This window comes from Macrobrachium nipponense, chromosome 10 (assembly GCF_015104395.2).
Source record: "Macrobrachium nipponense isolate FS-2020 chromosome 10, ASM1510439v2, whole genome shotgun sequence".
Taxonomy (NCBI): Eukaryota; Metazoa; Arthropoda; class Malacostraca; order Decapoda; family Palaemonidae; genus Macrobrachium; species Macrobrachium nipponense.
In genome coordinates this window covers 109032256-109058102 of record NC_087204.1, presented here as the reverse complement: position 1 = coordinate 109058102, position 25847 = coordinate 109032256, and the positions used below count along the sequence as shown (strand labels likewise).

The following is a 25847-nucleotide window of genomic DNA, read 5'->3' as shown; positions in this document are numbered from 1 at the left end:
GGGAAAGAGGAAAAAATAGACAAGAAAGACAAAATCTGCAACCTTTTGAAAAGAGGGAATTGCAGATTTGGAGAAAGATGTTACTACAAAAACATCCTAAGGTATGTCACAACTATGAAATATATGGTAAATGTGCATACCTAGATGGATATGGGGATGATTGCAGAGATCTGCATCCAAAAATATGCAAAAACCTAAAAGAAGGAAAAGGATGTAAGTTCGACAAAAAATGCAAATATATGCACCCTGTAGCCATGAATCATAATCAAATAAATAACCAACCAAGTAATAAAATACAAAATAAGAAAGAAACAAATAAAGAGAGAAATCAAGAATATCAGGTAAAAGAGAAAAGCAAACCACCAATGAGATATGCAAAGATGTCAGCAAAAAATTTCAATGCATCAGCTCCAAAATTCTACTCAAGGGATAATAACTGTATTTATTATGCAAGAGGATATTGCAGAAACGGAGAAAATTGCAGATTCAGACACAAAATTAATAATTATGATGAAGGAAGATCAAATATTATGGAAAAGTTGGATTTTTTAATGTCAGAATTTCTGGAAATGAAAAAAAGAACAACATACCAGAACAGGAAAGAGACATGGGAAAATCCTTATTACTACCAATATTAAATGAAGGAGAAAACACGCAAACCATCATAGTGATGAATGCGCAGGGTTTAGTTACGAGTAACTCAAAAAGAAAATAGAGTACTTAGAAGAACTAACCCAAATTGAAAGAAGAAAATAGATATAATGAATATAAGTGGAACCTGGTATTCCCAAGAGACTGGAATGATGATCAAATAAAAGGGTTCCAAACTTATAGATCAGATAGAAAAAAAAAGGAATCAAGGGGGAACCGCAATACATGGGAAAGACAAAAAACAGGAAAAATATATGAGAAATATAGTAACTCAGAATGTGAACTAATAGCGGTAGAATTTGAATCTGAAAAATTAATGAACATAGTAATATATAGACCTCCTAATACTAAAGAGTTTGACTTAATAATTAAAAAATTGGATGATATATGTAGAAATCACAAGGACTGGACTATTCTCCTATCTGGTGACTTCAACTTTCCTTTCGTAGAATGGAAAGAACGAATAGGAGATTGTGGATGTACTTATACATATAAAAAAGAGAGTAATAGTAGTGCAGAAGATAAGAGGCAATTCGAAAAGCTATTAGATATGCTACTAGAATACAACCTTCAACAAATAAATCACCTGCCAACAAGAAAGGAAAATACTTTGGACCTAGTATTTGTGAACGAGGTGAATTATGTTAAAGAAATAATAGTTTATAATGCGAGTATTTCAGACCATAATGTCATAGAATTAACAGTTCATTCCAAAGCAAGTGAAAACAGAGATAAGCAAGAAATGAAAAAGTGGGAAGGATATGGAAAATACAACTTCTACAGTAAAAATATAAAATGGTCAGAAATAAATGAAGAATTAAACAAAGATTGGGATAACATTTTCGTAAGCGATGACATAAGAGTAAATACGGAGATATTATATATTAGAGAAAATAGTGGATAAATATATACCGAAGAAGAAAAGTAAACATCATTCATGCATACAAGAGACAGAAGGATCTTGTTCCAGAAAATCAGAAAGTGGAAAAAAGGTCTTGCAAAAGAAAAAAATGCATGGAAAGTTATAGAACTAAAAAGTAAGATAGAAAATGCAGAACAAAAGATTATACAATCAAAAGAAAATGAAAAACGGGACTTGGAAGAAAAAACCCTATTAAATATCAGCAAAACCCCAAACTATTATACTCATATGCGAAGAAGATGAATAAAAGAAGAATAGAAATAGGCCCTCTGAGAATTGAAGGGAGATTAACGAATGAAAAAAAGGAAATTTGCAACATACTGGCAGAACGATATAAGAGAGAATTCACCCCTAGAATAGATAATGAAGATAATGATATAGAAGTAAGGGACGAAAATAGTGAATATTTAGCTGACATAGAAATTAATGAAGCTGATATTGTGCAGGCAATTAATGAAATTAAAAATGGAGCTGCTGCAGGGCCTGATGGAATCCTGCTATTTTGTTAAAGAAAGTAGTTCATTCTATCGCAAAGCCACTTGCAATATTATTAAGACAAAATGTAGATACAGGCAAGATTTATGATGAGCACAAATTAGCATATATCACCCCTACTTTCAAAAGTGGATCAAGACTAGAGGCAAGTAATTATAGGCCTGTGAGTCTAACATCACATATTATGAAAGTGTATGAAAGGGTAATGAAGAAAAATATTATGAAACATTTAATAAAAAATAATTTGTTTAATATAGGACAACACGGGTTTCGTACCCGGAAAAAGTACAACAAACCCAACTGTTAGTCCACCGTGAGAACATATTCAAAAATATGAAAAGCGGAAATGAAACAGATGTGGTATATCTAGACTTTGCAAAAGCTTTTGACAAAGTAGACCATATATTAGCAAAGAAAATTAGAAAACACAATATCGTAGATAAAATAGGAAGATGGTTAAAAGAATTTTTACACAACAGAAAACAGATAGTTATTGCAAACGATGAGAAATCGGATGAAACCAAGGTAATATCCGGTGTGCCACAAGGTACGGTGTTAGCTGCAATACTGTTTGTTATTATGATTGAAGACATAGACAGTAATGTTAAGGATTCGGTAGTGAGTAGTTTCGCTGATGACACAAGAATAAGTAGAGAAATTACTTGTGATGAAGATAGGAACACTCAACAAAGAGACCTTAACAAAGTATATGATTGGGCAGAGGAAAATAGGATGGTATTTAACTCTGATAAATTTGAATCAATAATTATGGAGACAGAGAAGGAAAGCTATATGCATATAGGGGACCTAATAATGAGACAATCACAAATAAGGAAGCAGTTAAAGACCTTGGTGTGATGATGAATAAAAAGGAACATGTTATGCAATGATCAAATAGCAATTCTTTTGGCAAATGTAAAGCAAAAATGGGAATGTTGTTACGGCACTTCAAAACAAGAAAAGCTGAACACATGATTATGCTTTATAAAACATATGTTCGTAGTCCACTTGAATATTGCAATATGATATGGTACCCACACTATCAAAAGGAATATTGCACAAATAGAGATGTACAAAGTCCTTTACAGCTAGAATAGAAGAAGTTAAGGACCTTGACTACTGGGAAAGACTACAATCATTAAAATTATATAGTCTAGAAAGGAGAAGAGAAGAACGCTACATGATAATTCAGGCATGGAAACAGATAGAAGGAATAACAGAAAATATCATGGAACTAAAAATATCAGAAAGAGCAAGCAGAGGTAGATTAATAGTGCCCAAAACAATACCAGGAAAAATAAGGAAAGCACACAGGACATTAATCCACTACACACCAGCATCGATAATGCAGCGTCTATTCAATGCGTTGCCAGCTCATCTGAGGAATATATCAGGAGTGAGCGTAGATGTGTTTAAGAATAAGCTCGACAAATATCTAAACTGCATCCCAGACCATCCAAGATTGGAAGATGCAAAATATACCGGAAGATGTACTAGCAACTCTCTGGTAGACATTAGAGGTGCCTCACACTGAGGGACCTGGGGCAACCCGAACGAACTGTAAGGTCTGTAAGGTAAGGTCTCTCTCTGTCTGTCTCTCTCTCTCTCTCTCTCTCTCTCTCTCTCTCTCATCTTGCTTGGTGAGACGTTCCTGCGCGAAGTCAGAATAATCAACAGATATCACAAGTTTAACAAACGTCTAGAATTTGAGAAATATCTAGAAGTGTTCGTGAACTATCGGTGATAAGATTAGTGTGCAAATAGTAGGATAAAGCGTCTTCTAAGTTTAGTTTTATTCAAGTGAAATACTGTAAATCAGACAAGATGGCAGTAAGTTCCAACTGCGGAAAAAGATGGCGAGATTTAGCTTGCTTGGCAGATTCGCAATACGATGAGGTAGCAGGAAGGGAACTGGCATTTCTGATCTATGAAATCAGCAACAGTCCTAACCAAAAAGATACAAAAGCATTCATAGATATATTAGAAGGATACAATCCTTCAAACTGGAACAAATCAAATGAAAACATCTTGAAAATAATTGAGAAGTTCCAAATAAAATCCAAGTGGTCAAGAGACTCTAAAGAAAATATACATAAACCAACATATTCCGACAAAGAAAATGATAAGGTGAACCTTGTGAATATCCTAATTGATGCATTAGGAAAAAGAATGCCAAAAGCATGTAAACTGTGTAAGGTGTGGTATAGCATAGTTAATCCACAAAACCTAATCAGAAAATGTGCTGCATGCAACATTCCGACCCATCCACAGTGTGCTGAGGTAATGCAAGATAGGAGAAAAGACACAAGAATTTTTTGCTCAACATGTCTACCATGGATAGACAATGTTATTAAATCAAGATTGAATGTACAAATAGTTGAGGATGAAGAAGAAGAAGAAGAGGAAGAAGAAGAAGAAGAAGAAGAGAAACGTAAGAGAAGTAAACAAACTGAAATGACAGAAAAAGATAAGGAAAACAAATAACAAGATAAAAGTATGGATGCAGAGATACTCATTGATACTACATATGAGGCTATAAAGCAGCATACCTACGAAGAAATAAATTACGATATGGCAACACAAAAAAAATGCCGAAGAGGCTCTACCCAGATCTACACAATGACGGGAAAGAGGAAAAAATATACAAAAAAGACAAAGTCTGCAACCTTTTGAAAAGAGGGAATTGCAGATTTGGAGAAAAATGTTACTACAAACATCCTAAGGTATGTCACAACTATGAAATATATGGTAAATGTGCATACCTAGATGGCTATGAGGATGATTGCAGAGATCTACATCCAAAAATATGCAAAAACCTAAAAGAAGGAAAAGGATGTAAGTTCGAACAAAAAATGTAAATATATGCACTCCCCCCTGTAGTCCATGAAAAATAATCAAATAAATAACCAATCAAGTAATAAAATACAAAATAAGAAAGAAACAAATAAAGAGAGGAATGAAGAATATCAGGTAAAAGAAAAAAGCAAGCCATCAACGAGATATGCGAGGTGTCAGCAAAAAAATTTCAATGCATCAGCTCCAAGATTCTACTCAAGAGATAATAAACTGTTTTTATTATGCAAGAGGATATTGCGTATATGGAGAAAATTGCAGATTCAGACCACAAAATGAATAATTATGATGAAGGAAGAACAAATATTATGGAAAAGTTGGATTTTTTAATGTCAGAATTTCTGGAAATGAAAAAAAGAACAACATACCAGAACAGGAAAGAGACATGGGAAAATCCTTATTATTGCCAATATTAAATGAAGGAGAAAACACGCAAACCATCATAGTGATGAATGCGCAGGGTTTAGTTACGAGTAACTCAAAAAGAAAAATAGAGTACTTAGAAAGAACTAAACCCAAATTGAAAAGAAAATAGATATAATGAATATAAGTGAAACCTGGTATTCCCAAGAGACTGGGAATGATGATCAAATAAAAGGGTTCCAAACTTATAGATCAGATAGAAAAAATAGGAATCAAGGGGGAACCGCAATATATGGGAAAGACAAAAAACAAGGAAAAATATATGAGAAATATAGTAACTCAGAATGTGAACTAATAGCGTAGAATTTGAATCTGAAAAATTAATGAACATAAGTAATATATAGACCTCCTAATACTAAAGAGTTTGACTTAATAATAGAAAAATTGGATGATATATGTAGAAATCACAAGGACTGGACTATTCTCCTATCTGGAGACTTCAACTTTCCTTTCGTAGACTGGAAAGAACGAATAGGAGATTGTGGATGTACTTATACATATAAAAAAGAGAGTAATAGTAGTGCAGAAGATAAGAGGCAATTCGAAAAGCTATTAGATATGCTACTAGAATACAACATTCAACAAATAAATCACCTGCCAACAAGAAAGGAAAATACTTTTAGACCTAGTATTTGTGAACGAGATGAATTAATGTTAAAGAAATAATAGTTTATAATGCGAGTATTTCAGACATAATGTCATAGAATTAACAGTCCATACCAAAGCAAGTGAAAACAGGGATAAGCAAGAAATGAAAAAGTGTGAAGGATATGGAAAATACAACTTCTACAGTAAAAATATAAAATGGTCAGAAATAAATGAAGAATTAAACAAAGATTGGGATAACATTTTCGTAAGTGATGACATAAAGGTAAATACGGAGATATTATATAAAATATTAGAGAAAATAGTGGATAAATATATACCGAAGAAGAAAAGTAACATCAGTCATGCATACCAAGAGACAGAAGGATCTTGTTCCAGAAAATCAGAAAGTGGAAAAAAGGTCTTGCAAAAGAAAAAAATTCATGGAAAGTTATAGAACTAAAAAGTAAGATAGAAAATGCAGAACAAAAGATTATACAATCAAAAGAAAATGAAAAACGGGACTTGGAAGAAAAAACCCTATTAAATATCAAGCAAAATCCCAAACTATTATACTCATATGCGAAGAAGATGAATAAGAAGAATAGATAGGCCCTCTAAGAATTGAAGGGTAGATTAACGAATAAAAAAAGGAAATTTGCAACATATTGGCAGAAGATATAAGAGAGAATTCACCCCTAGAATAGATAATGAAGATAATGATATAGAAGTAAGGGATGAAAATAGTGAATATTTAGCTGACATAGATATTAATGAAGCTGATATTGTGCAGGCTATTAATGAAATTAAAAATGGAGCTGCTGCAGGGCCGGATGGAGTGCCTGCTATTTTGTTAAAGAAAGTAGTTCATTCTATCGCAAAGCCACTTGCAATATTATTAAGACAAAGTGTAGATACAGGCAAGATTTATGATGAGCACAAATTAGCATATATTACCCCTACTTTCAAAAGTGGATCAAGACTAGAGGCAAGTAATTATAGGCCTGTGAGTCTACATCACATATTATGAAAGTGTATGAAAGGGTAATGAAGAAAAATATTATGAAACATTTAATAAAAAATAATTTGTTTAATAAAGGTTTCGTACCCGGAAAAAGTATACAAACCCAACTGTTAGTCCACCGTGAGAACATATTCAAAAATATGAAAAGCGGAAATGAAACAGATGTGGTTTATTTATTTAGACTTTGCAAAAGCTTTTGACAAAGTAGACCATAATATTTAGCGAAGAAAATGAGAAAACACAATATCGTGGATAAATTAGGAAGATGGTTAAAAGAATTTTTACACAACAGAAAACAGATAGTTATTGCAAACGACGAGAAATCGGATGAACGCCAAGGTAATATCCGGTGTGCCGCAAGGTACGGTGTTAGCTGCAATACTGTTTGTTATTATGATTGAGGACATAGACAGTAATGTTAAGGATTCGGTAGTGAACAGTTTCGCAGATGACACAAGAATAAGTAGAGAAATTACTTGTGATGAAGATAGGAACGCTCTACAAAGAGATCTTAACAAAGTATATGATTGGGCAGAGGTAAATAGGATGGTATTTAACTCTGATAAATTTGAATCAATAAATTATGGAGACAGAGAAAGAAAGATATATGCATATAGGGGACCTAATAATGAGACAATCACAAATAAGGAAGCAGTTAAAGACCTTGGTGTGATGATGATAGGAACATGTTAGCAATGATCAAATAGCAATTCTGTTGCAAAATGTAAAGCAAAAATGGAATGTTGTTACGGCACTTCCAAAACAAGAAACAAAAGCTGAACACATGATTATGCTTTATAAAACATATGTTCGTAGTCCACTTGAATATTGCAATATAATATGGTACCCACACTATCAAAAGGATATTGCACAAATAGAGAGTGTACAAAGGTCCTTTACAGCTAGAATAGAAGAAGTTAAAGACCTTGACTACTGGGAAAGACTACAATCCTTAAAATTATATAGTCTAGAAAGGAGAAGAGAACGCTACATGATAATTCAGGCATGGAAACAGATAGAAGGAATAGCAGAAAATATCATGGAACTAAAAATATCAGAAAGAGCAAGCAGAGGTAGATTAATAATGCCCAAAACTATACCAGGAAAAATAAGGAAAGCACACAGGACATTAATCCACTACGCACCAGCATCGATAATGCAGCGTCTATTCAATGCGTTGCCAGCTCATCTGAGGAATATATCAGGAGTGAGCGTAGATGTGTTTAAGAATAAGCTCGACAAATATCTAAACTGCATCCCAGACCATCCAAGATTGGAAGATGCAAAATATACCGGAAGATGTACTAGCAACACTCTGGTAGACATTAGAGGTGCCTCACACTGAGGGACCTGGGGTAACCCGAACAAGATGTAAGGTCTGTAAGGTAAGGTCTCTCTCTCTGTCTCTCTCTCTCTCTCTGTCTCTCTCTCTCTCGTCTCTCTCTGTCTCTCTCTCTCTCTGTCTCTCTCTCTGTCTCTCTCTCTCTCTGTCTCTGTCTCTCTCTCTCTCTCTCTGTCTCTCTCTCTCTCTCTCTCTCTCTCTCTCTCTCTCTCTCTCTCTCTCTGTCTCTCTCTGTCTCTCTCTCTGTCTCTCTCTCTCTTCAACAATACAGATAGGCGTGGTGTCAATACCTCTGGCCATGAAAACCGTGTATAAATTCCTAGGATACGACGAGTCTAATCAGATATCGTTTGTCTGCCGAAACAGATACAAGAAGACGCCATGTGCTCTAAGGTGAGACACCAAATTAAGGATTCTGGATCAAGTTCTACCTTTTGTTCGTTTCCCAAATTTCGAATGTGCCCTTAACTATCTACAGTGCATATGGAATCAGAGTCAACTTTGATTAACCTACCATAAATGTAACATACTATCTTTGCTATCTGAACATGATAATAAGTGCTATTTACTCATGTTAATGCAATTTTTAAAAAGTGAACAAAAGAACCCTTTAAGACTTCTTAGCTTAAATTTCCGTAATTAGTTAAAATATCTTTTATTTCCTGTCTTATCCAATCCTTTGCTTGTGTAGTTACCGAAATCAAGATTTCTCATGATTTTAAAAGTTTATTGTTGTCCTCACACCGGATTCGAAATTTGATTACATTGTCTCATTCAAAAGTTTTAGTTGTGCTAACCATATTTGAAGTTAGTTACTAAATTAATATTTCAACAACAGGATCAGGTTACATCAGAAAACCCAACTACTTTGATACATTATTGTTAAAAGACTGTGGGAATTAAACGTTCGGACTGACCAATAGAGCTGATTTTCCAACTGAACTTGTATATTTTTTGCACTTTGGTAGCATTTATGAGCATAGATGAGTATATTAGTGAAATGCAGTTGGAATGTATATACTATGATCACATAAACCTACAGCAATTCTATATTAACAGAAAGAGAGAGAGAGAGAGCCTAAATCCTTTGGCACAGTATATTAAGATTAGTACACCAACCAATACTAATTATTGAATGTTATCCTTGGTTCCTGCAGGTCCTATTTGCATCCTTCTGCCTTGTGGCTGTGGCGATGGGACGCCCTGATGGTTCCCATGCCCCTGCAGGGTACGGGTATGATGCCCCTAAGCATCATCAGAGCTACGAGGTATAAAAGGAGTTTGTGTTAGTGTTTTGAGTGACGTTAAGTCGATAGTTTTATGTAAAACATCGCTGTTTAGAAACACTGAATTTAGTGTGACTGATGAAGTTTGATAATGAAAAAGTTTACTCTTCACTGATACAGTTTGTTACTACATAAACGTAATTATAAGAGTGAAAACAATAATAAACATTGTGATTGGTCATGAATAAATGCCAAGGATTCTTCATTACACTTATATAATTTTTTCCAACAGGAGGGGAGGCCATTCGACTACTCCTACGTCGTCAAGGACAACTACCAAAACCTCGACTTCGGCCACAAGTCCACCTCCGACGGGAAGGTGGTGACCGGCGACTACCACGTCCTCCTCCCCGACGGTCGCAATCAGACCGTCGTTTACACCGCCGATCACAACGGCTACCGGGCTCAGGTTGCTTACCACGGAGAAGCCAGGTACCCCGAAGCCAAGCCCTATGCCCCTGCCTCATCCTATGGCGCCCATAAACCCACTTACGGTGCTCCCGCGCCCACTTACAAAGAACCTACCCCCGTTTATGGAGCCCCAGCTCCCTCTTATTAAAAATCCCTCAAAGACGTTCCCGGTCAATGGATGGTTTAGTTCTAGGATATCCTATATTTATTAATTAAATAAATATATAGAATAAATATGTGAAAGGCTTTGGTTTCAGTCACCTCCTCTTATATTATTATAAAGAAAATACTGAAGATGGCATTGATCATTTAATTAATGTAAAATGGCTGCCATCTTCACTCAAATGCAAATGGTAACCAGTAATGCTAGTGATTTACTAGTGTTATCACAATGTCAGTGTTCGCGATCAATTTAGAATTTGTCATAAACTTTCAAGATTTATATCTGCTTCACTAAAGTGTTTCCTCAAATTAGTATATTCTGATCACATAAACGAAATGCTCCTAAGACGAAAGAGCAGATTTTATTGTGAATGCAGATGCTTTAATTTCAAAATAAATTATTCTGAATTCTCTATAAGTAGAAAACTTTATTTTAATCCAGTTTGTTTGTCTGGTGTTTTTACGTTGCATGGAACCAGTGGTTATTCAACAACGGAACCACCGGTTTTATGTGACTTCCGAACCACGTCGAGAGTGAGCTTCTATCACCAGAAATACACATCTCTAACACCTCAATGGAATACCCGAGAATCGAACTCGCGGCCACCTAGGTGGCAAGTCAAGACCATACCGATCACGCCACTGAGGCGCTAATCCAGTAAATACTAATATATATTCATAACAGCACAAGGGAAAACCACTAAAGCTATTGATGAATTTTCGGGTATTTTGGCAGAACAACTCCATCATTCAAGGTAGATGTCATTAACTTTCTTTCGTCTTCGAATAATAATCGGGGAATATGGCACACACTTCAGCCTCATTCATGAGACTCGTGCCTCTTGCACCATATGCCCTCACAAAGGGCAAATTGTGCAGCATCTTTTGTTCCAACATGCCAACTGCATAAGCACGGTTTGTAATATTTCTCTTCTTTTTGATACTGTTGACAACTCAGGAAATTTCTGTTGGGAAAAACCCATCGAGGTAGGAGAAAAAAATATAAAAATGAAATAAAAATATTAAAAATAAAAAGACATTTCTATCACAAGAAGTTTAAAGAGCTAAGCTATCAAGTGATAAAATCAGCACTTAGGGTTATTTTTGAATAATTAGCTAACCATGAAGGTAACTCCCAGATCATTCATACATTTAGAGACAGACAGAGTCAAAGGTTCTGATTAACAAAACCAGCAGACTCTGTACAGGCATATTTTGCTCTGCAGTTTGGTGGATTTTATGGCGCGTTTCTAAGGCATGTACACGTAAGACATTCTTTAATACTGAAGAAAGCATGTAAACAAACATATGAAAGAAACATGAGACTTGTTCATTATTTAAATAAATGCAGGATCAATTAACTGCAATAGTTTTTGTCGATTTCTTTATGGAATTTAATTCGAGGCTCTCCTAGTGGCGGTAGGGGTATGGGGGTCGAAGGCCCCGGATACGTTGTGAGGATCCTGAAATAAATACTACGAGTTGTTAGGTGTTCGTCAGGAAGGTTATCTCTCTCTCTCTCTCTCTCTCTCTCTCTCTCTCTCTCTCTCTCTCTCTCTCAGCTAACCCTAATAAGAGTACAACGACAACAACTAGGCACTTTACAAACACCAATCAGTTTTACTGTCAGCCTAGCAATCGCAAAATTCTCTCTGAACAGAGGCTATAAAACCGTATAGCTGGTATCATTAAGAGCAGAGGTTCCCAAACTTTTTCTTGTCGTTACCTACTTTTCATGCAGGATACTAATTCCATCGCCCCCCAGCCACCTGTAAGTTGCCTTCACTGGCTGCCTACCCACCAAACTCCTTTGATTTTATACATACAGATCCTCAGATTAAGGCCCTTCTGCGTTCTGCTACATGATTAACAGCATTACACAGGGCAGCTTTTACCGTCAAGGCAGCAAAACAGTTTTGTAACTGGATATAATACAGGGACTGGCTCTTCGTTGACTGCTCAAAAATGAATCCGAAGCAGTACACAGTTTCAAGAGCGCTGAAAAGTATCACAACATATGGAATATTGCTAAATTAAATGCTATCAAGACGTCTCAGAGAAAGTACTCAAAATGTTGTCCGTTTTCTAAAGCTAACATCAGCCATTTTATATGGAAAAAAAAAAAAAAAAAACTTTTCCACCCAAACAGTGGCAGGCATAAGTTGTAGAAATACAAAGTGGAAAGAAGACCAAATAAATCAGATATATTCTAAGACTGACAAAATCCAAATCAATATACACATACGGGAAAAAAATCGTCAAAAACCCAAGAGGGGACGCATGGCGTTTTTTTTTTAAATAGTATATCGCAGCCTCAAAATTAGAGTATATCTCCATCACTAATACTTCCAAGCTGAATATTCCAAAGATTTACAGAAGACGAGATTCCCAAAAGAATACAGAAGCTGATATGCTCTCAAGAGAGTAGGAAAATAGCACCAACGAACTGAAACAATCAATATATTTCTATTCTGTTTGTGTGTGTGCATATGAGAGAGAGAGAGAGAGAGAGAGAGAGAGAGAGACTAACATCTTTTGAAAACCATCCATCAAAATTGCGGTCAGCAGACGAGCCTTAAGCTGTGGGGGAAAGAAATGGAAAGGGCACTGGAACATTTTTATTTTCTGACTATTTTTATCTTCACAATATTCTCTCTCTCTCTCTCTCTCTCTCTCTCTCTCTCTCTCTCTCTCTCTCTCTCTCTCTCCAACTATACAGATAGGCGTGGTGTCAACAATACCTCTGGCCATGAAAACCGTGTATAAATTCTTCGGAAACGACGAGTCTAATCATATATCGTTTGTCTGCCGAAACAGATACAAGAAGACGCCATGTGCTCTAAGGTGAGACACCAAATTAAGGATTCTGGATCAAGTTCTACCTCTTGTTCGTTTGTAACATACTATCTTTGCTATCTGAACATGTTGATAAGTCCTATTTACTAATGTTAATACAATTTAAAAATGTGAACAAATGAACCTATGAGACTTCTTAACTTAAATTTCAGTAATTAGTTAAGATATATCTTATTTCCTGTCTTATCCACTACTTCTGGTTGTGTAGTTACCGAAATCAAGATTTCTCGTGATTTTCAAAGTTTCTTGTTATCCTCATTTAGAATTCAAATTTTAATTAAATTGTTTAACTTAAAAATATATTTACTAAATTTAATATTTCAACATCAGGCTAGGGTTATATCAGAAAACCCAACTACATTTATGTATTAATATTAAGAAAACTATCAAAGAAGTGACTACGTAACAACATGGAAATTAATATATAAAAAATAGATGAATATATCAGTGAAATGCAGTTGGAATGTATAAGCTATGATCCCATAAACCTACAGCAATTCTAAATGAACAGAGAGAGAGAGAGAGAGAGAGAGAGAGAGAGAGAGAGAGAGAGAGAGAGAGAGAGATTGAGTCTAAATCCTTTTGCACAGTATTATTAAGATTACCACATTAACCAATGTGGTAATGATATCCTTGGTTCCCGCAGGTCCTACTTGCATCCTTCTGCCTTGTGGCTGTGGTGATGGGACGCCCTGATGGCTCCCATGCCCCTGGAGGGTACGGGTATGATGCCCCTAAACATCAACAGAGCTACGAGGTATAACCGATTTTTTTTTTTTTTTTTTTTTTTTGTGGATTCAAATCAAATCAGTAGATTTAAGTAGAAATTTGTTTCTTTTTATAACAAAGGAACATACCTGTTAAGGAAAGCATTGTCATAATGATAAATAATAATTATAAATAAGCACATAGCACAGGGTAAATATTGAGATTTAATTGCTTTCAACAGGAGGGGAGGCCATTCGACTACTCCTACGTCGTCAAGGACGCCTACCAAAACCTCGACTTCGGTCACAAGTCCACCTCCGACGGGAAGGTGGTGACCGGCGACTACCACGTCCTCCTCCCCGACGGTCGCAATCAGACCGTCGTTTACACCGCCGACGGCTACAACGGCTACCAAGCTCAGGTTGCTTACCACGGTGAAGCCAGGTACCCCGAAGTCAAACCCTATGCCCCTGCCCATTCCTACGGCGCCCCTGCTCCTTCCTACGGGGCCCCTAAACCCACTTACAAAGAACCTGGCCCTGTTTATGGAACCCCAGCTCCCATCTATTAAGAACTAGAAACTCTCTGTGACATTCCCGGTCACTGAACTGTTTATTTCTAGAGACTCCTGTATTTATTCATCAAATAAATAAATAGAAACTGAATGGTTTTGGTTTCTGTCACCTACTCTTATCATTTATAGAAATAGTAAAGATGTCATTAACTATGGAAGTAATAAAAAAAGCTACAATCAACATCTGGACTTCCCTCAACACTCATAATCTTCGTCAATTTAACTGCTTAACCATCTGTTCCATTACCATTTTTCCTTAATTGTGTGTAATTTGATATTATAATTGAAATCCGCCTACGATGAAAGAACTCAAGTGATTTTGAATACGTTTTGTATGATTTTAAAACTACATTATTCTGAATTTCCCGCTACATAGTTTCATCCATCTTGCAGAACTCAGTCAATCATGATCGATATCATTGGCTTTCTTTCGTCTTCAAAACAGAATCGGGGAATATTACACACACTTCAGCCTTTGAGACTCAAAAACCTCTTACTCCATATGCCTTCAAAAAAAGGGAAATGTTGCAAATACTTGTGCTTCAACAGCGTGCCGAATGTATAAGTACATTGTTTATTTTATCATCATTGCCATAAATGTTTCCGCTTCTAGTTTTTATCGTTGAAACATCTAGATATTTCAGTAAGGGGAATCGAGATTTTATTCACTATCAGAGAAAAATAATTCCGTAGAAGTTGGCGAAAATCAGAAAACATAAAAAAAATCAGAAAACATAACAAATAAACGGCTAAAGCAGACGGTAACATACATTATCACTTAGACAACTAGAAACTGTGTTTGTTTATATGGTGTCTTTACGTTACATGGAACCAGTGGTTATTCAGCAACGGAACCAACGGCTTTACGTGACTTCCGAACCACGTCGAGAGTGAACTTCTATCACCAGAAATACACATCTCTCAGTCCTCAATGTGGGGGGGGGGGATTAAACGTTCTGACTAACCAATAGAGCAGATTTCCCAGTTGAAATGTCGTCTTGCACTTGGGTAGATTTTATGAAGAGTTCCTGAACCATGGGCACTCACCGATGGCAATTTTTTTAGTTAATTGAGTGATAAATTTATTGCCACTTTGTTATGGAACGTCTGATCTGTGAATCGAGTAATAAATTTATTGTTACTTTGTCTTTTATGGAGCGTCTGACCTGTGCATTTTATGTAAATTTGCTTCATAAATAGAGAGAAGCACCTTTAACATCAACCGACTTGAACCGTTTTTTGGCGATTTCTTCAAGGCGTTTTATTTGAAGGTCACCAGCCTGGTGGCGGGGTCGGGGTCGAAATCCCCGGTTATGTAGGGGGGAATACGGTAACGATGCTCATGTTAGGTTAAGTCACGACAAAACTATGAGTTGTTAGGTGTTCGTCTGTGAAGTTCTCTTCCATTCTCTTCAACGAAAAGGATCATAAAACCTACTGAAAAACTGTGACATTGCGTCGCCCTATTTTCATGCTATTATTTTAAACGATTTTTTAAAATAAAGTCACTCATCGAAAAGAGGCTAAGAACAAACAAAAATAATGTATTAACTGTGAGCCTAGTGCGCAAACTTCCAACATTTTTTTTTTTTATCTTTTATGAGAAAAATACGTTCATGCAGATTTACAGTTATTTCATAGTATTTGCATAATTTTACAATGGTAATTTTTCTTCTTACCAGGACAACAGATTAGAGGCTATAAAATAAAAGCCGGTGTCATTAAGAACATCATACAGGGCACCATAACAGTCACGGCTTTAATATAGAACTCTAGACCTGGTTATTTTACTGCAGGGACAAGTTAGCAAAGGACAGGCTTTTAATTGTAGAAAATTCCCCTCGGTTAACATATAAGAAAATATATTAATTCCCAGGTAGAGGGAATTAGATATTAAAGGACATTTGTAGCTTAATGCGATATAATAAATCACGGTGATGTAAAAAGACTCTTAATTAATTAACTGCTCTAAAAGTAATCCTGAGGAATAGAATTTCCAGATCAAAGCAAAATACCATTCCTACAGAATATTACGACTTCAACAAGAACACATTAAGACTATCAGGATGATTCACGGCACACCTTCAAAATGTCGAAAAACAGAGCGAAAAGTAGACTAAATGAAAAAATATAAGAAAATTTACAAAATTCAAATCAATATGTACATAAGTTCACGCAAAATAATAATAATAATAATAATAATAATAATAATAATAATAATAATAATAATAAACAAAGACTAGGGCCATGACGTTATGAAATATCACTGCAGCATCGAAATTTGAGACCATCGCCATCACCTTTGCTTCCAAGTAGAATATTCCAGGACTTTACAGAAAAGGTACTTGAAGGCCTTTGTTACTGGGCAGTGCAACAAAGAGGCACCTTTACAGGCTGTAGATACAGGTGCAAACAGGAGGTGAAATGGCAAAGTTTCCTGTTGTAAAAGAATTACAGAAGATAGCGAACAAAATATCCTCCTATGACGGTCTAAATCACAAGTACCATGACTGTGGAAATAGAGAATAATGGCATCGGGCTATCCTCTATAAAAGACAGAAATATCAAGAGGTTGGTGACCTCCGGACAGGAGAACATTACAAGAACTGTAAAACAAAAGATCTGAAGCCGAAGGATTTACAGGTATTATCTTTGTAAACACTGTTAGCCTTGAGAACAATGCTCAGCTTCTTTTACAGCATTCGATATGTCTTCATAGGACCAGCTATCATATCTGCAGTAAACGCTAAAAATCAAGAAGCTCCGAGTGGTTATTCAGCAACGGGACCAATGGCTTTACGTGACTTCCGAACCAAGTCGAGAGTGAACTTCTATCACCAGAAATACACATCTCTCACTCCTCAATGGAATGGACGAGAATCGAACTCATGGCCAACGAGGTGGCATGCCAACACCATACCGACCAAGCCACTGAGGCTCTCTCCGAGACCAGTGCACCTGCCCTGTGAAAGGTTAGGCACGGGAGGTGTTAATAATGAAATCTCTGCAGTTCTTGTCATTAAAAAAAAACTCAATATGATGAAGTCACCAATTATGAATTTATATATGAAAGTATCCTAATATACTTCTTGGTACCTTCACGACATCAACTGTCAGATCACGACATCAACTGTCAGAGGAAACTTGCCTTATTTCCTTTTAATTGTTAGGGTCATCCAACCAAACAACAAGTCTAAAGTCAGTGGATAATTCAAAGGATTGAGATGGATTAAGACTTGCTAGCTGCGAGTCTAAGCAAAGATTTTTTGTTTCCAAGTCAAATCAAAGAAACATGACCAAGAAATCACACCCTTTTCTAACGCCTGTTTCTTTTGGCTCGCCAACGATCTCTTTCAGCCAACAAATAAGCTGTCTTTCCTCTTTCCAGTGAGGCACAAATTCCTAGACTACAATGAGATTCAGGGCCTCTGTAACACGGTTTTTTCGCAATAACTTTTTATCTATTCATTTCATAAATATAACGCTTATTCAGAATACACATTATATGTACACATAAATTTTGACTGCATTCTGCATTAAGTAGGTTAAATAAATTTGGTACTTACAATGTCAAAGTGACTTTTTTTTGAGACGGGCCAACTTACTCAGAGAAAAGGTTTCGAACGCACTCGTTACGTAACTTATGACAGCATTCCTTCCCTCTTTCTCGATGGATGATTGCTATACGCCCCCCTAACGAAGGCTATACCTCTGGCAACAATGACAAAAACAAATTTAACTACAAAAAGCAAAGCACACCTCTATGAACTCTGAAACCTCTCCACTGATAATTGTCATAATGAACAAACCAACAAAATATGTTAATAAATACAAAAACACTTCGATTATTTGTCTAACTCCCAAAATAAGTTTCCTAAGAAATTACAGTCTACTTTATAGGTCACAATCTGATTGACAAGATGTAGGGAATAGTTGGTAATTTTCAAAAACATAATAGACAAGCTTGATTTGATAACTGCTAGTCCCAATGTCAAGCAATTTTTATTTATTGGCTATCTACCTATTTACTAAAAAAAAAAATAGCTGGTACCGTATTTTGGCTTTGAACCTTCACCAGTAATCATCGTCAGAATGATAACTTCATGAGGCTCCACCCACTTTGGCCTCGTTATAATTCAGGATAACACTGAAGGCTATCATGGGCGTTGTTGGATTAGAAAATTTAACTTCTGGCTATAAAAACTCATTTCTCGAGTAGTTGTAAGAAGTGCTAAATGATCCTCAAGGATCCCAGCAGTTGGCCTAAACGTTTAATTCATGTATATTACGCAATACTGTTGCGGCACTACTGCTACAGTAGTATTACTACGTTAGCACAGATACCCTACCCACATCTATGTATCGTTCCGCCATTCATAAAGTCTTCGGGTTTCAGAGCCGATGGAACAAGGAGAATGAGTTCTGTCTAGTGGATGGGCGGAGCAACATTTCGTCAAAAGCTGTTTACTTTGCTTACGTAATGAATGTGTTTCGACTCTTGGTTCGTAATCATTGTCCATGGCGTCGGCTAGATAATTTTTACACTATAAAAATTAAAAACTATTGGGTTTTAGGTTATTGATAATGCTGACAAAATTTTGTGTGTGGTTGTAAAATATACATATGTCCAACTTTCAGCTACAGCCGATGCTTTGACAAGGAGCAAAATCCAAAAATCCGTGTTACAGAGGCCCTGAATCTCATAGTAGGTAAGAGAAAGGAGATGACTGAGGGAAAAAAAATCCGGTCGTTTAAATCCGGCCATGAAAAGGTTGTATATAAAGTTTGCAACGGACGGATGTATTCGAACATTGCTTGTTTGCCGAGGCTAAGACAAGGAGCCGACATGTACACCAAGGTGAGAGAGAGAGAGAGAGAGAGAGAGAGAGAGAGAAAAGGGAAGAGTCTCTAATACTCGGTCAAAAGTTTGTTTTTTTCTCATCAGTGCATATAGATTAAATTGTTTGAATGTGATTTGCATACTGTTGTTAAGGAGAGAGAGAGAGAGAGAGAGAGAGAGAGAGAGAGAGAGAAGAAGAGGGGTTCTCTAATACTAGTCAAAATTTGTCTTTTCTTATCAGTACAAATCGAATTTATTATTGAATGTGATTTGCATACTGTTATTAAGGAGAGAGAGAGAGAGAGAGAGAGAGAGAGAGAGAGAGAGAAGGTACGATTATCTGATATTCAGTCAGTTTTTGCTCTTCCTCATTAATATACATCGATTAATTGTTAAGAGTTTGCATATTATTTATCTCTCTTTAGACTGCCAAATGCTTTTCAACACCTTAAAAGGACAGAATGACATTTCATAAATTTGTTATCATTTCTAATAACAGTCTGAATATCATTCCCTCCCTTATAGACAGCTACAAATACTCTGGCATTGTAACCACATGTATTACATTTTGAAACCGCTTTGACTCAAATTTTGCCGGATAATATTAAAATGCACAGGCATAACCTCTTTCAAATCTGAAAATATGGGTTATTTGTTTCGAGTTACGATGCAAATCGTGGCAAATATTTCCACGGTCTTTCCCTTTTTAAATTTTGTTGGTATAAACTTATGTAGTTTAGCATAAAAACCCAGATGAGAAATGCAAGACTTTGCTTTATATATCCAAAAAGTTTTTGCATTTCGTGTTTTTCCCAGAATTTAAAGTGAAAATTTACATTTCTTCCCGTTGCCAGGGTCTACTATTCACTTTTGTAACCTTTTATTCACGAATTTCACTTTATAACCACCAACTTTGACACCAGGTTATAATTGCGTCTTGCTGCATTGTGGCTTTGGCGATAGGACGCCCTGATGGCACCCCTGCCCACCCTGGGGGGTATGGGTACGAATCCCCCAAGCATCAGCCGAGCTACGGTCATCAAGAGACATACGAGGTAAGTTGACTCATTTGTCAAACTTTCTTTTTAATATATAAATAATTAATTCATGACATACTTCTAAAAACATTTTATTCAAATTATTAATAGGTAATATGGTTTATATAGCAAACTCATTTGAATGTCATTGAGAACTGATTTACAGGGTTGAATACTGAATCATATGTTTTGATAATATAATCAGTAGGGAAGTGATATATATAATATATATATATATATATATATATATACTATAATATATATATATATATATTCACATATATATATATTATATATATATATGTGAATATATATATATATATATATATATATATATATATATATTATTTATTTATATATGTGTGTGTGTGTGTGTGTGTGTGTGTGTGTGTGTGTGTGTGTATGTGTACCTTTACCTATATTAATACTGTTACAAAAGTGAAGCATGATTATAAACCCTAGTTTTTTTTTTTTCATAAGTAAATACCAAGGATTAATAGTTAAATTTACACATTATTTTCAACAGAAAGGGATGCCATTCGACTACTCCTACGTCGTCAAGGACGCCTACCAAAACCTCGACTTCGGCCACAAGTCCACCTCCGACGGGAAGGTGGTGACCGGCGACTACCACGTCCTCCTCCCCGACGGTCGCAATCAGACCGTCGTTTACACCGCCGGTTACAACGGCTACCGGGCTCAGGTTGCTTACCACGGAGAAGCCAGGTACCCCGAAGCCAAGCCCTATGCCCCTGCTCCATCCTACGGTGCCCCTAAACCCGCTTACAAAGCACCTGCCCCAGTCTATGGAGCCCCAGCTCCAACTTACGAAGAACCCATAGCTCTCTATGGTGCTCCCGAGTACTGAAATATATAGAGCTCCTGTAGTTTTCCTATTTATTGATGCGTGGAAATAAAACAAAGTAATTAAAACTTCTTTTTTTTTCTAAATCACACAAACATAATTCATTACTCTTTGAAAATGCAAAGATATTCAACATTATTTAAAAAAAAAAAATTTTGTCACCTCATTTTCTCTTGACGCTGAATAACAACTAAGATTTAAGGCTGATGCGAGTATTTATATTCAGAAGTCTTGGGGGACACTATACTAGATTCATATGAACCTTGCATTTGATGTCTAAGCCAGTTTACTTATGACGCTCCTGATTGGCTGTTGATAAGCCAATCACAGGGCTGGAAACTTTGTCTCTCTCGAGTGTTCACATAGGCAGGATGTATGTTCCACCTCTCCTGACGGTTACTTCTTTCAAAAGTATTCCTCAGGAGAGGTGGAACATGGCACATACATCCTGCCTATGTGAACTTTCTCGAAAGACTGAGACTTTCCAGCCCTGTGACTGGCTTATCAACAGCCAATCAGGGGTGTCGTATGGTACTGGCCTAGACATCAGATGCACGTTTCATGTGGATCTACTATAGTCTTTTATCAGTGCCGTTCAAAACACTTCGATTCGATCAACTAACGAACATGATTTCTTGTTCAGTGATAAATTTGTGATCAACTTGTGTTGCTGCTACTTCACCTGAAAAATCAGGTAAGTTATGAGTCATGATGTCCAAACATTATTCAGATTCAATATTTCTGTTTTTTCGTTGAGATTTACTAGGTATATATGACAAGAACCTGTAAATCATAGGGAAAAAAAAACAAGTAAAATATGCATTCGAGTATTCTGTACAGCGGATAATGCTATATGAAACTCTCATCCATCGCCTATGAGACTATCAGCTGGTCGTGGTGGGCTGTGCTGTTGCAATGCCAGATGTACGATCATAGCTAACTTTAATCTTAAAATAAGATAAAAAAAACAAAACTACTGAGGCTAGAGGATTGCACTTTGGTATGTTTGATGATTGGAGGGTGGATGACCAACAGACCAATTTGCAGCCCTCTAGCCTCAGTAGTTTTCAAGATCTGGGGGCGGACAGGAAAAGTGCCGACGTAAAGACAAAGTCGTCTATATAGTTTTCTTTTACAGGTTTATCAGAAATTGCATCCTCTATCAAAAAACTCACAAAATATTTACATAAAAGGATCTGTGGGTTCCATAATATTAATTTCAATTAGACATTGGTTTCTCTGTAGTTAATATGAAATAATGAATAAAATATCTTAAGCTAAGAAGAGTGTTTTCTTCCACCTACCGAGGCGTCTCTCTCTCTCTCTCTCTCTCTCTCTCTCTCTCTCTCTTACTCACACACACAAACGCATGCAAGACAAACAAAATCATATATATATATATATAATATATATATAGTGTGTATATATATATATATATGTATATATATATATATATATATATATAGTATATATGTATATGATGCCCAAGGGACTAGTACTAAACCCTACAAAATATATTTGACCCCTCAAGGGCTAGTACTAAATACGGTGAAATAGTGTAGGTGGAGTCACTGTTTAGTACTAGCCCATGGGGGGTGGGGGGATCAAATGTCCCCAAGTGCATTCCGCTATCTGCCTGAACTTTCAGGCAGTTTCGCGAAATGCCAGGTTAAAACTATTTGCCTGTAACATATAGTATAATATAATATAATAATATATATATATATATATATATATATAAACATAATATATATATATCATATATAATATATCTGATATAATCATATGCATTTACATGGCGATAAAGTCTTACGTCCGGGTCTGACTTGGCCTATTACCTTTCTGGAAATACCGAAGAATAATCAAGATTCCAGAATGTACTTTACACATCCGGCTCATATGCCTTTAATTATAATCCTCTAGGAAAGATAAAAAATGAAAAGTTTTCATAAAGTATTCATAGATAGTAACTGATACTTCGATTATATATATTTTTTAAAATTCCACCCTGCCTCCTCCCAGAAAATACATTTACATTGAAAATTTAGGCCTTGACTCGAGGACGAGGGGTTTGAACAAGAAAAAAAAGGGTTGAAAACTAAACTTCCCAGGCATAAGGCCAGGGTTACTGAAGAGGGAGGAATTTACATAAAAGCTGGACTCTAGTTTTAAAAGCACTGTATTTATATAAATTTACAGAGGTCCAGGAAACACAAGGGTAGGAGAACTTCTCTCAGTCTACCCGAACACGTGGGGGAGCAGCCCGGTCACGTGTTTAGGAAAATTGCGCAACGGAGCAAAATTGCAAGCTTCGAAGGACTTCCAAGTTCTGCCACAGCCATACACAGCCTTTGTCTGCAAGTAAAGGGGGCAAGGCATAAGGCAGGGCACACGTGGGGAAACTTTACTCACTGTTTTCTCTCAATCAAAAGGCCACTCAGGGGGGAATGAAATGAGGACTAAGGGGGGAAATTTACCAGGCAGCAGGAAACTATTTCGTGGCTTAAATTCACTGGGGGAATATTACTAGTATCACACGGGAGTAATTACAGAATTGAGCCCAGATGGCGAAGGGGAATGAAACACTGCACAAGTCGCCTTGGAAAATGAAATAAAATACAAACAAAGATAAAACACTTCCCTGGTTGAAATGGAATTTCCCATACAGTACCTTTAGTGAGGATGCAGGATGTCTTCTTCTCTAAGTCTGGACATTATGGACTTTAAAAATATACTTGGGCTTCCCAAAGCATGGGAAACTCAGGCCCAGGAGTTGTTGGGGGGGGGGGCAGCGGCATCTGGGCTGCTGCTTTCCAGGGGGTAATTCCAAGCACCAATGAGAGAAGAGGATAGCTTTACAAAAGAAAAAGGAGAATGGATTCCTCCAAGGTCGAAGGGGCAACTCGTATAGGTTCCTTAAACTTGGGTAAAAGACTGTTTATTTCCTTGTTTCTGGCTGAAATCTTGAACACCTCCCCATTCTAGAGGACATTTCAACCCTGGACGGGTTGGAATGGACAAGACAAGCCAGAACAATGACCAATTGCAATATAGATTACTGAGCCTTCCATTATCCCTTGAGTAGACTTATAATATAAGCAATATTCAAAATCTGCCAATTATAATATTCATGAAGTCTTACTCGACAGGCATAGAATTAAGCAAAATGAAGTGTGAATTGAATAAAGATCAACTTTCTATATTCAAATACACTTAAAATATGAAGCCACACTGAGAATAACAATGAACAACAATAAGTGGTTAGATATTTAATTAGACCTACAGGTAAGTTACATCCTACATAATACTACTAACTCAGTTGTTCAGGGTAACAGGTCTTATCTGTTTACCCTGATGGATCGATATGCCACATTCAGGTGTGTTAATGGCCCTACGGTTTCATGAAGTTACTTTGTCTCGTAACAAGAAAACATCTAACAGTATTAATTATATCAGCACTAACATTAGTGCACTAACAAGGGGAAAATTAATGGAGTAATTCTTCGTAGGGATTAAATAAGAAAACACACACACAGATAAGAAACGAAATGTAAATTCGTTCAAAACAACGTCAATCTCACAAAATATAAAGACTAGGGAATAACACTAAATCAGAACAGCTAACCAACTAATGTATAAACGAGCCAGGCTTCGAAATTATCTCTAAGCTATAGCAACGTTTGCTGGCTAAAATTTTCCCAAGTTAAATGGAATTCGAAGTGCCTAGAATAGGGCACTGTGCCAATTGTGGCACTTTTACGACAGTAGTTCGTAAAGAAGTACTAATTTATACAAGGCCAGGGTAGCTGGCAGTGTGGCTCTGCCTAAGCAGAGCATACAATATACAACAAATGCCACAAGGCAGTAAATATGAAGAAAGGAAACCAAGGAAGATAGGATACAGACAATACAAAAGGAAAATAAGAAAGTTACAAAAGGGTCAGAAAGAAGTAGAAGTAGCAGAGTCTGGCACTCTCCTCTGGATGGAGAGGGTCAGAATTCTCTAAAGAGGGTGGCACTGTGCCAAGCACTAGTGCAGAGAGGCTATTGGCTCTTGTAAGGTTTTGGAAAACCTCGACGCCCTTTTCCCTTCTTCCTTTGACCTCTCCGAGGTCAGTTTGATGATGCCTTGGGGGTTCTTGGAGGATCCAAGCCCTTTGAAGATTCCGAAGGGGCATCTGCTCCAGCTGCTGCGACAACTGGAGCCTTGGCTCTTGTCCCCGTGCCTAATGCTGCGTGGCTTGGTTCCCCGAGTTCTTCGGCCAAATAGGATTCGTCAGAGTCATTACTCCGGGATCGGTTCGCTGCTGACGGAGGGGGATTGATGAGGTGATGGTATTCGGGATGGGCTTACCCGTGAGGAGGACCGACGTTGGGGTGGGCTGCGAGGCCGCCCCATGGGTGGAGTGTCCACTATATTCATGGGTGTCCTGGAGGATTCCTATTGGAATTGGCTCTTCCTTGACGGCCGGCATGAGTAGTTGGGCCAAGGCAACTGAGGGAGAGTGACCGGGACTTAGAGCTCCAGGAGGAAAACTCGAGTCTGGCCCTGGCACTGGCACTAAGGCCGGTTCTGACTCAGTGGAAGGACTCAAACGTGGCTCAACATCCATGAGAGATGGAGCCTGGCACTGCTTGGCATCTTCAAGTGGCACTGGCTGTGCAGAGGTAGTCCTTGGAGGCCTGTGAAACGGGTCTGGAGCTACGTGAGGGCGGTGGCCCTGATACGGTATAAAAGTTAGGAGGAGGACTTAAAATGTCCTAGCAGGACATCATAACCTCCTGGTATATAGTTTGCTACTGCCATGGTACA

General features: G+C 37.0%; 3 protein-coding genes across 3 annotated transcripts; all 3 read left to right on the top strand.

Moving 5' to 3' along the window:
- The first annotated feature begins 8676 nt into the window (after nucleotides 1-8676).
- LOC135224088 (pro-resilin-like) lies at nucleotides 8677-10140 on the top strand. Its single transcript, XM_064262998.1, has 3 exons — nucleotides 8677-8688; nucleotides 9453-9563; nucleotides 9814-10140. Exons 1-3 carry the CDS (start codon nucleotides 8677-8679, stop codon nucleotides 10138-10140), a joined length of 450 nt encoding a protein of 149 aa, XP_064119068.1.
- Nucleotides 10141-12967: 2827 nt separating this feature from the next.
- Nucleotides 12968-14371, top strand: LOC135223888 (cuticle protein 7-like). Its single transcript, XM_064262804.1, has 3 exons — nucleotides 12968-12998; nucleotides 13657-13767; nucleotides 13960-14371. Exons 1-3 carry the CDS (start codon nucleotides 12987-12989, stop codon nucleotides 14287-14289), a joined length of 453 nt encoding a protein of 150 aa, XP_064118874.1. The 5' UTR covers nucleotides 12968-12986; the 3' UTR covers nucleotides 14290-14371.
- Nucleotides 14372-19138: 4767 nt separating this feature from the next.
- Nucleotides 19139-21037, top strand: LOC135224087 (pro-resilin-like). Its single transcript, XM_064262997.1, has 3 exons — nucleotides 19139-19150; nucleotides 20056-20187; nucleotides 20696-21037. Exons 1-3 carry the CDS (start codon nucleotides 19139-19141, stop codon nucleotides 21035-21037), a joined length of 486 nt encoding a protein of 161 aa, XP_064119067.1.
- The last annotated feature ends 4810 nt before the right edge of the window (nucleotides 21038-25847 follow it).